The sequence below is a fragment of the Leucoraja erinacea genome, chromosome 23 (genome assembly GCF_028641065.1).
Source record: "Leucoraja erinacea ecotype New England chromosome 23, Leri_hhj_1, whole genome shotgun sequence".
Taxonomy (NCBI): Eukaryota; Metazoa; Chordata; class Chondrichthyes; order Rajiformes; family Rajidae; genus Leucoraja; species Leucoraja erinaceus.
This window is the reverse complement of record NC_073399.1, coordinates 15,925,117-15,937,198: the sequence shown is the minus strand read 5'-3', so window position 1 is coordinate 15,937,198 and position 12,082 is coordinate 15,925,117. Positions and strand designations below refer to the sequence as shown.

Here is a 12,082-nt window from a genome sequence, read left to right as displayed (position 1 = left end):
GATATAGTACTTCAACATTTGCATAAATTATATTTAAATTGTGTCAAATTCATTTCAGTACCAGTCAAACAACCCGAGTCATCCATTCAGAAAATACTATCTATGTTGGAACCCATTCCATCATCTGAGCAAAACCGGTAAAACTAATTTTTGTTTGGTTACATATATCCAATGTCCGTTTCAAATGTTTTCCCCATCTGTTATTGAGACAAATGCAAAATGTATTTTATTGCAGAATAATAACAACACTTATTAAGGAATGATCTTATAACTCTCAACTTCCCACCCATCCCCTTTGCCCACTTCCATACTCCCTCCCCAATCCCTCGTATGCTTAGAAATAATATTTTAACGCCCATTGTCAGATAAATATTCTGCAAGATTTCTTCATTCTTAGAACAAAACAAAGGAGATGTGGTTGTATCTTCAGTAGTTTTGTGCTGTGGACTTGTCCAGAAACGATCTGCCTTTATATATTCCATCACTACCATGTCATCCTCTGTGTTTGGCCAGGGTCCACCTTTCTGTTTTCAATACCAAGTGAATAATGGAAGTAGGTCTACAGTAACATCGATAGAGCTGATACACTGTGAAATAATGTTATTACTAGTTGTGTGTCTGTTTGGATACATTGGTACAATCTTCGTCTTAACTAAATAGGTCTAGATTTGAGGCACAATCTAGCCATAAACATAACTCTCCTACAGCGTACGTCCATCTCCTTATATATTTAAAGTCTTGCTCTCCAGCATAATTTGACTTTGAATGTTTATTGAGCATTATATCTTCGGTATATATTGTATCCTCTAAATTCTTGACCTCATACTATCACCTTGTTATCAAAAGCAAAGGAGATCAACAGGAATATACCCGTGAAAAAGGTAATCAGAATAACCAATTTCCTGTTCATTATCTAGTGCCTATTCATCCCTGTTCATTTATCATAAAATATTACCAAGTGTTGCCTAGTTGACATTATCTGATACCACATCATCTTTAGGAAGAAGCTTTACCCTCACTGGGAGAAACTGAAAATACCTGACAACAGTTCTGTTGCTTGGATATTTCACTGTACTTTTAAGAGCTTGTATAAATTTGCAATGTAAATTTAGAAGAAATTGAAGGAAAGGTGCAGAAATTTTCCACGGGCTTCAAATCTAATTCTTGGACTTTCCTGTGATTTGTTCAGCCACAGGCCTTTTCCCCCAAGAGCTCCGCAGGTAAGATCACTGAGCAGAATATCGTTGTTTGAGTTCGAAGGAGATGGCATCTTGGATCAGATTGAAGTCATTGGCGGGAATGCGACGGGAATATTCATTCACAAAATTAAACCCGCATCTCCAGCTCACAACAGTGGCCTGGAACCAGGCTTTCAGATCATGATGGTAAGGTTTCAGACATGCTGCAACTTTGTTTTCTCTGGGTACATGGTTGTTGAAGCAAATTCAAAGCTTGGAAAGGCACATTCACAAAGGACTGGTATGATTGTAAAAAAAATGTTCCTAGTGTGTGTAGGATAGTGTTAATGTGCAGAGACCGCAGTGGGCAGAAGGGCCTGTTTCCGCGCTGTATCTCTAAACTAAACATAGCTACTGGGGCAAAGACATGATATGAAATGCCACTGTAACTGAATGCATGCAGAGGAGGTTGCTGGATAACAACTGTCTGGTCATGCAGCCTGTTAAAAATCATAATTCATGATCAGGTATGAATAATGATACCTTGGTAGTAGATACCAGAGTGCAATCATTGTCCTCAGAACTTTCAAGAGGTCCTATTGGAGAGAAGTATGGAAAAATAAATGTAACCACATCACATTTCTTGTGGTAACAGAGGTGGAAATTGATTGCCTGTCATTGCCTTACATTATTATTTCTGAATGTTCATTCATTTGATCCTTGAAATGCTTAATCGACAATATTATAATTCATTTAGAAAGTAAGATGTAAAGCAAAAAAAGAGCAAACTGCTTGAAGAACTCAGTGGTTCATAAGATGCTGGGCACACTTGTTTAATTTTCCCACTTTTGTTACATTGCATATACTCAGATTTATAACAGAATGCATATTCAGTAAATATTTAGTCTTTTTGGAAGCATATCCTCAGATTCTGGCAACCACAACCTTGGTATTAATATCTCAATTTGGGCTCCAAAAACGTCATTACAATATGTAGAAACAAAGGGCTGTAGAAGGGTCCCGACCTAAATCGTCACCCATCCCTTTTCCCCCAGCGATGCTGTCTGACCCATTGCGTTACTCCTGCACTTTGTCTAACTTCATCGCAATACGACTATTTTACTATTACATTTCAGCAAGAAGTATTTTGTTCTTCTATTTTCAGATTCTCTTATTTGCGTTTTTTTTTAATATATGATCAGGTGTACAAATGTATTAATTAAGTGCAAAAGCTGTAAAGACATGAACTTTGTTTCTAGACCAATAATATAATGTAACCTGCAGGTGGAATTCAATGGCAGGGAGCAAACAAAGACCATACTGGAGGATGTCAGTTTCGAGGAGGCTATTTGGACCTTGAAACAAGTTAAAGGAACGTGCAGCTTGGCCATTAAATGCAATAGTGAAGGTAAGCTACAGAACAAACAAAACAGTATTACATCATTCATCCTAAAGAGCCAGTATGTTCCAATATTGTCAGCACAGTGGCGCAGCTGGTAGAGCTGCTGCCTCACAGCGCCAGAGACCGGGGTACAATCCTGACATCGGGTGCTGTCTGTTTGGGATTTGCAACATTCTCCCTGTGACCGGGAAGCTCCACTTGGTGCCACTGGTGCTCCAATTTCCTCCCACATCCCAAAGACATGTGTGTTTGTAGGTTAATTGGCTGCTGTAAATTGCCCCTGGTGTGTAGGGAGTGGATGAAGAATTGGGATAACTTAGAACTAGTGTGAACGGGTGATCAAAGGTCAGTCTGGACTCTGTGGGTCGGAAGGCCTGTTTACATGCTGTATCTCTAAATTAAACAAAATTAAAAATAACCTTTAGAACATCGAATTCTCCCAATTTTGTTAGTCCTTGCTGTCTCCTCCCCCTCCTCAGCCCCCCTGCTGTCTCCTCCCATCCCCCAGCCTTCGGGCTCCTCCTCCTCCTTTTCCCTTTCTTGTCCCCGCCCACCCCCGCCCCCGATCAGTCTGAAGAAGGGTTTCGGCCCGAAACGTTGCCTATTTCCTTCGCTCCATAGATGCTGCTGCACCCGCTGAGTTTCTCCAGCTTTTTTGTGTAACCTTAAAAATAACCTTGTAGCCCATCAGTGATTTCTAAAAATTAAACTAATAACATTTTAAAATTACTCAGATAAAAATACAGAGGAGTTGCTGGACTGATTTTAAATATCAGATATGTAGATTACAGATAGATTTTATTTTGTGTTGCCATTGTGAGTTTGTTATATCAGTTTGAATACTTAAGAGATCAGGGTTTCAAGTTGATTGAGTTATTTGGTTTGGTTGTGTAAGAAAGCAGAAATATTCTCAGTTAATCGATGATAGAAGAACACAGCACAGGGACAGACCCATCTGCCCACAATGTCTGTGTTGAAATATGTCCCAGAATACTTTCAAATCATGGTTCATTTGATTCTATCAGCATGCACAGGTAAAAATGAAAAATATTTTATAATTACTTGTAGAAAAAAGAAACTGCAGATGTTGGTTAATACAGAAAAGGCCACAACGTGCTGGAATAAGTCTGCAGGTCAAGCAACATCTCTGGCGAACATGGAAAGGTGACGTTTCAGTTCATGACCCTTCAGTCTGAAGAAGGGTCCCGACCTGAAACGTTATCTATCCATGTTCTTTAGAGGTGATGCCTGACCTGCTGAGTTACTCCAGCACTTTGTATTCTAATTAAATTTACTTATTGGTCTTCAGTTAATAATTACATTGCTTTGCATCATTTTTAAAACAGTTGCACACATATTTAAATCACTGTTGCGAAAACATTTTTCCCCATCTTAAAATAACGTTAATTGTGATATTTGATTTGGGTAAAATGAATCATTTTCAGATTGGCACACTGCCCAGATTTGCCTCCCATTTGGAGTTGAGGAGTTACTCGAGGGGTGGAACAAAGGAGCCCATCGGGGAGAGGACCCACTGTGTCCGTCGGCCCATCGGGGAGCGGATTCCTCTGGAGTTGGAGGGGGGGGGGGTATTGTGCTGTTTGATCGCCCCCTACTATCCCAGGGACAGGGAGTCAGGACGTTCACCGAGGGCGGCCCGCAGAGGGTGACAGCATGGGGGGACTGCTGTGAGGGAAGTGGAAGAACAATAGAGCACCTGGTGCAGGGGAACTACCGGGGGGAGGGGGAAGAACAAAAGGGGGCCTGACACGGAAAATGTAGTCAGTGCAATTTATGTGGAGACTATTTGCATACCTTGTGTATGCAAGCAAAAAATTTCAATGTGACTTGTCATATGTGACAATAAAGTAACGTTTTCAAGTATTCAATTGAGGAGGAGTGTGGGGTCACTGTTAGAATCCCCTGATATCCACTGACAGGAGCCAGATCCCTGGTCATGTTCAGTGAGGCTTGGTAAGAGTAGCTGAATGGTCTTGCACAAAGTAATACAAAACTATTAAGCATTTATTTAAAAAAATATATATATTTTTAATTTGGAACAAGAAATAAGTGAATTGACCCGTCTCTTCCTAATCCCAACCAGGAAGATTGAATCTTATGTCGTATGAATCCCAATCATACGACAGCTTTGGCGGAATGAACGTACCCCGTTAGGCTGAGATGTTCACATTGTGAGTCGTTGAAGGCCAATGGTTTCCTCTGGAATAATTCAGCCCAATGTTTTCCATTTATTGTTGTCATTCTTTGAAATATTGTTTCCAGTTTTGAGTAGTTTGACAGTTAAAATAAGTTATGTGAAAGGGAATGGCCGTAGGAAAATAACTGAGCAGGTATATTGTTGGAAAAATAGGAACTTGCGTTTACTTATTCTTAATCAAAAGTTACTCAATCAAATTATATGTTCGAAGAAGGGTCTCGACTGAAAATGTCACCCATTCCTTCTCTCCAGAGATGCTGTCTGTCCTACACCAGCATTTTGTGTCTATCTGCCGTGTAAACCAGCATCTGTAGTTCCTTCCTACACATATATAAGTTACATGTTTACTATAGAAGTTTGAATGGCTCTGGAGCAGAGATATACTGAAAGGAGTGACTAACATTCCATATTAGTTCCACACACTTGAAAATTACTGTATTTCTTTCTGAACTATTTTTAAGGTTTTTATTTAACATAGTCACAATTATTTCTTCAAAACACTAGCTAAATCAAACCCATATTAGTGTGTAAACAAAAGGACAAAGTGCTGGAGTAACTGAGCAGGTCAGGCAGCAATGTTATTCCAGTACATTGTGTCCTTTTTTGTAATAACCAGCATCTGCAGTTCTTTATTTCTTCATCTTAGAGTGTACATTTATAGACTGTATGGAATTAAAACAGGAACAAATAGATGCTTTTTGACCATATTTATTGGTCTAGCTGGTTCAACTAAGTGACTTGTTAGGGCAAGAAATTCTTTCCATTTCGAAACTAATTTTTTTTATGGCTGTCATGAACTTTTAATTTAGAAGATTGAGGGGGGATTTTATAGAAACTTACAAAATTCTTAAGGGGTTGGACAGGCTAGATGCAGGAAGATTGTTCCCAATGTTGGGGAAGTCCAGAACAAGGGGTCACAGTTTAAGGATAAGGGGGAAATGTTTTAGGACCGTGATGAGAAAAACATTTTTCACACAGAGAGTGGTGAATCTCTGGAATTCTCTGCCACAGAAGGTAGTTGAGGCCAGTTCATTGGCTATATTTAAGAGGGAGTTAGATGTGGCCCTTGTGGCTAAAGGGATCAGAGGGTATGGAGAGAAGGCAGGTACAGGATACTGAGTGGATGATCAGCCATGATCATATTGAGTGGCGGTGCAGGCTCGAAGGGCTGAATGGCCTACTCCTGCACCTATTTTCTATGTTTCTATGTCTATGTTTAAACTAAATTCCAGTACTTGGGCAGTAAATTCCATATGTATGAGCCAAATATCAAAGGTTTGCAGATCTTACACTCATCAAATTATTTACTCTGTTTATCTTCAGTTTTCCAGAAGCTCATGTTGTTTATGCTTGGCTTAGGTACTTTACTTTAATCAGTATGAAATATTTTTTTCTCCATCAAATCTTGCCTGATGCATCACAATTTAATTTTATTAAAATATTAAACCTCTTCTGATTTTGTAAATTAGAATTTAAGATTCCAGAAGGTAAACTAACCCAAAATTGATATTGTGTTGTGTTTTGCTTAATTAGCTTATCAAAAATTAGTGGAAAACATTGAAAAAAAGATCATTACCTCAGGGGATTCATTCTACATCCGAATCAACGTAACATTTGACAAAGACAGTGGTGCCCTGGGTGGATTTATCGTCCAATGCAATGAAATCTTGCACGTCACTGACACCATGCACAGGGGCACGAGTGAATGGAAGACGTTCAGAGTTAATCCACACACGATGATTGACGTGGATGGTGGTTCTATTCCAAACTACTACCGGTAAGAATGTTAGATCGGTGATCCCCTCAGTCCTGAGCACTCTGCCTTTGTGATCCAAATCATATTTATAATGAGAGCAGTGCAGCAATTATGGCAACACGCAGAAATGCTGAACATCACTTTTAAACACATAATGCATGTTAATTTTGGGGCCTTCCTTGTTAATGGTTAGAGAGTGAGCAGCTAAAGCCTGTGATTGTTATACATTGGGATTTAATCTCCTATGAGAAAGGACATTGAATCAAGGTCTCTTAAACACCTCCCGCCTGTGTTCACATGGCAGTGGAATTGAAGCAAGATCTCAATGGGTCTGTGTGTTGATGTTCCATAAAGTTGAGTGGGATATGGGGCAAATGAGACAAGCTTAGATGGGGCATTGTGATCAGCATGGACAAGTTGGGCCGAAGGGCCTGTTTTCGTGCCATTTATCTCTCTTTAAGCTGCCTACATTTGGGCTATTTCATTCACTTTGCTGCAAGAAATATATGAATCTGAATACTTCTTGATAGGAATCTTTAAGCACAGGGAAGGTCAAAAAAATAATTTTCTTACATTTATTTTGATTCTATTCTCCAGGTATTTATTTCCTTTTTGCCTTGTATCAGCATCCAATCAGAGAATGGCCATACGAAAGTTTTATTTAGTTGTGAAAAGTGCTTAACAAAGGCTTATTTTTCAAATTAATTCTTCCATTTCCCTGGATAAAATGAATGACTAAATCCATGAAACTATGAATCCATGCATTATTATTTTAAGTAATAAGCCGGCACTGTAGCTGAGCAGTGGTGTTGCTGTCTTACAGCTCCAGAGATTCAGGTTCAATCCTGAATACGGGCACTGTCTGTATGGAGTTTGTACGTTCTCCCCGTGACCGCGTGGGTTTTCCCCTGGTTGTCCGATTTCCTCCCACACTCCAAAGACCTACAGATTTCGGTAACATTGTAAATTGTCCCTAGTGTGTAGGATAGTGCTAGTGTACGGGGATCACTGGTCGGTGCAGACATGGTGGACTGAAGGGCCTATCCCTGCGCTGCATCTCTAAACTAAACTAATACTTTTACTTTTCTCCTTTGATTGACAATTCACTTGGGAGTGAACAGCTGAGAGGTGGAGCAGCACAGGAAATTTAACAAACAGCTGTTAGCAGGAAGCCAGATCAATATCACTTGTGAGTTGGAACAATGAACTGAGAGAAGAAATAATGCGGGTGGTTTATAAAGCAGTGATTAGTGCTAGGCGTCTAGGCGTGACTGCTCCTAGTGGTGTATAATAGGAAGACAGGCACTAGCAGAGCTGCCATTTTGGAGTGACCATTTTGTATCAAGGCGTAGGTGCTGTGTTTGAAGGTAAGTGTCGAATCTTTGGCTTGAGATGCTTTGACCAGAAAGCTGACCAAGGGTGGAAGGTAAGATAAAGAAGGTTGTGGCGGTCCCTGGGGGTTAGGCCACTCCTTGGGTCATCCCCATCGGCTCTTGAGGGACAGGGATGATTGGCTGCCCAGGGGGTTTCCCGGGTCCTGCTCGTGGGTGTTCTGTGTTTGCCATGATTCATAAAAACGACTTCTGAACCTGCCTGGCGTCTGGCCTTTTCCTGACCTCATCCAGGCCACCACAACTGGTGACCCCGATGTTCATCACGCATCGTGATGGAGAACAACGCCATTGGGCTGAAGCTCCCGACTTTGTGGACCGAAGAGCCTGATATCTGGTTCCAACAGGCAGAGGCAGTTTGCTCTGCGAGGGGTGACGGTAGATGAAACTAAGTAATTTTACGTGGTCAGCGCTCTTGACCAGGCGACTGTGAGGTGGGTTAAACCTTACCTCAGTGCCCACCCCCCCCACACCCCACCCCGTTAACTAACAAATATAGGGGCCTTAAGGACCTGCTTATCAGGAGATTTGGCCTGAGCGAGTCTGAACGGGCAGCTCGGATTCTCCGAATGGACGGCCTAGGTGACCGCCGGCTGTCAGCCCTCCTGGAGGACATGCTCGCCCTTATGGGTGACCACGAGTCCTGATTTTTATTTAAATATGCCTACCTTCAGCAGCTCCCGCCCGACATCCGCCTGCAGCTCGCCACCAATTCCTTTGCTGACATGCAGGCGCTGGCTGAGCGCGCCGACCAGCTGGGGTTGTCCCGTAAGCGGGACCTGGAAGCACTGGCCGCCCTTCCCGCGGTGTCGGGAGGCGGGAGCAGGTCGGGGAAGCTATGGAACGCATCTCCGCTGCTTCCGGATGACCCCCGCGGCGAAATCCGGCCATCATTGGGCATTCCAGCGCAAGCACGAATCTCCAGCACGGCCCGCCGGCAGTTCCATCCGACGCCGCAGAGGTCGCTGTGGTTCGCTGTGGTTCAGCCCAGCCAACTTCACCTGCTATTCCACCAGACACTAGCAGACACCACCGCCGCTGGGAAGCTGCAGCCAGCCAACGTCACCCGCCCTGTGCGTTCCTGGGAAACGCAGGGGCCGGTCATCAGTGATTCCTTCGACGGCCGGCCATATTCATCGCGTCTTCGCCTGGATCGCCACACCGGCGGGTCGGTTCCTCGTGGACACCGAGGCAGAGGTGAGTGCGCTGCCTCCCACCATCGCTGACATCTCTACGGGCAAACGCGGCCCCCTCTTCACCGCGGCGAACAGGAGCGTTATTCGCACCTACGGAGTTTGCACCATCTCCCTCAACTTTGGCCACAGCTGCTTTTCGTGGGAGTTTGTCATTGCCGACGTTTCCTAGCCGCTGCTGGGTGCCGACTTCCTTTGAGCCCATTCACTCCTCGTGGATGTCAAGCGGCATCGCCTGGTGCACTCAGTCATGCTGAAGCCAGTCTTGGTGATCCAGTTGCACGTCCTGATGGCCCCCTGTCGTCCATGGATGCGATTTTCGCGCGCATCCTTATGGATTTTCCGTACATCCTCGAACCCCACTTCCGCTCCTCCGCCCCCAGGCACTGGGTGGAGCACCATATTCTGACTACTGGCCCACCCGTGCATGCCCGGGTGCGTGATCTCGCATGGGACAAGCTCCGTCTAGCTCGGGAGTAGTTCTGCCTGATCGTGTGCCCATCTGATAGCCCATGGGTGTCACCGCTCCACTTGGTCCCCAAAACGGGAGGGATTACCGTCATCTGAATGATGCGACCGTCGCCGACAGGTACCCGGTCCCGCACATTTAGGACTTCAATGTCCATCTGGCCGGAACATCAGTTCTCCAAGGTGGACCTTGTGCGAGGATACAACTAGATTCCGGTCCACCCCGACGATATCCCTAATACAGCGATTATTACACCATTTGGACTGCTTGAATTTTTGAGGATGCCGTTTGGGTTGAAGAACGCCGCTCAGGCCTTCCAGCGGCTTATGGACTGGGTGTGCCATGGCCTGAACTTTGTATTTGTCTACTTGGACGACATACTCGCGGCCAGCCGCTTGCGGCAGGAGCACTGCACCCACCTCTGTCAGCTGTGTCAGCGCCTCAGTGATTATGAAATGGCTATCAACTCGTCCAAGTACCGTTTTGGGGTGACGGCCATCGACTTTCTTGGCCGCCACTGAACTCCACAAGGGATGGTGCATCTGCCCGCCAGGGTGGATGCTGTCCACCAGTTCCCCCGTCCAACCACAGTTAAGGGCCTCAGGAATTCATAGAAACATAGAAAATAGGTGCAGGAGTAGGCCATTCGGCCCTTCGGGCCTGCACCGCCATTCAATATGATTGATCATGGCTGATCATCCAACTCAGTATCCTGTACCTGCCATCTCTCCATACCCCCTGATCCCTTTAGCCACAAGGGCCACATCTAACTCCCTCTTAAATATAGCCAATGAACTGGCCTTAATTACCTTCTATGGCAGAGAGTTCCAGAGATTCACCACTCTCTGTGTGAAAATTCATGGGGATGGTTGTGTTTTATCACCGTTTCTTGCCGGCGGTGTCAGTAATCATGCGCCCGCTTTTCCACCTAATCGCTGGTCATCGCATGGAGGTTTAGTGGTCCGACGAAGCAGTAGTGGCGTTCGAGAGTGCTAAGGAGGCCCTGGCTGGGGCCACGATGATAGTCCATCCACGAGAGGATGCCCCGACCGCCGTGAGGGTGGACGCATCTGAGGTTGCGGTTGGGCCAGTGTTGGAGCAGCTCGTTGACGGATGCTGGCGGCTACTCGCCTTCTTCAGCAGGCACCTCAGTGGTGCTCAGCGCTGTTACAGTGCTTTCGACCGTGAGCTCCTTGCCCTGTACCTCACCATACGCCACTTTCGCTACTTCTTGGAGGGGAGGCCTTTTACTGCCTTCACGGATCACAAGCCGCTAACTTTCGCGTTTTCCACGGTTTCAGACCCGTGGTCTGCGCGGCAGCAGAGGCAGTTGGCGTATGTGTCCAAGTACACCACCTCCATCCATTTCGTCGAGAGCAAGTATAACAGGGTGGCCGACGCCTTATTGTGACCTGCCTTTCACGCCGTTCTCCAAGTCGCTGAGGAATATTGATTATTCTGCCCTGGCAGCCGCTCAGCTGGTCGACGAGGAAATGGCCGCCTATCATACGGCGGTATCGGGCTTGCAATTGGAGGACGTTGTCTGTGGTCCTGGGGGCGCAACGTTGCTGTGCGAGTCTCCACTGGATTTCCGCGACGCATCGTCCCCATCGCCTGGCGGCGCAGGGTGTTTGAGGCGCTCCACGGACTTGCTCATCCCTCCATCCGGGCGACAACGGCCCTTATTGCCTCCTGCTTCATGTGCATGGCTTGCGCAAGGAGGTTGGACATTGGGCGCGCACCTGCAGCCCGTGCCAGCGCCAAGGTGCAGCGACACGTGCGTGCGCTGTTGCAGGACTTCGCCTTCCCTCGGCAGCGGTTCGACCACATTCACGTGGACATTGTGGGGCCACTGCCGCCGTCCCGGGGCATGATCAATTTCTTCACCGTGGTGGACCGCTTCACGCGGTGGCCTGAAGCCATTCCGCTAGCTGATTCCTCAATTTACACTTGTGCTCGGGCCTTGGTGGCGCACTGGATCGCCCGGTTCGGGGTGCCGCTGGACATAACATCCTACTGGGGGCCTCAGTTCACGTGATCCGGACTGGGTGGACGCTCTGCCATGGGTTTTGCTGGGAATCCGCACCGCACCCAAGGAGGACTTGGCCTCCTCCTCCGCCGAGTTGGTGTATGGGTCCCCGTTGACGGTGCCCGGGGAGTTCATCCCACCGGCACGGGGCCAGGTGGAGCAGCCTTTGGACACGCTACTTCTTCGGCAGATGGTGGGCAAGCTGGCGCCGGTGCCAACGCCTCGTCATGGGTCCTTCTGTCGGCACGTTCCCTCTGCTCTGGAAGACTGCCAGTTCGTCTTCCTGCGTAGGGATGCTCATCGGGCACCACTCCAGCGGCCGTACAAGGGTCCCTTCCAGGTCCTGGAACATGGCTCGTCCACTTTCGTCCTCGACATGGGGGGTCGGCATGAGACTGTTTCGGTTGCACGGCTGAAGGCGGCACATATTGACATTGATTGGCCGG

General features: G+C 46.2%; 1 protein-coding gene across 3 annotated transcripts in view; it reads left to right on the top strand.

The window, feature by feature from the left end:
- Positions 1-12,082, top strand: part of card14 (caspase recruitment domain family, member 14) — a 63,990-nt gene that overhangs the window by 35,765 nt on the left and 16,143 nt on the right. For 2 of the 3 annotated variants that reach the window (XM_055653945.1, XM_055653944.1), the window contains 4 exons: positions 59-137; positions 1,190-1,385; positions 2,463-2,586; positions 6,332-6,575. In XM_055653945.1, the coding sequence (XP_055509920.1) occupies positions 59-137; positions 1,190-1,385; positions 2,463-2,586; positions 6,332-6,575 (643 nt within the window). The remainder of the gene's footprint in view (positions 1-58; positions 138-1,189; positions 1,386-2,462; positions 2,587-6,331; positions 6,576-12,082) is intronic. The other variant, XM_055653946.1, reaches the window with a different exon arrangement.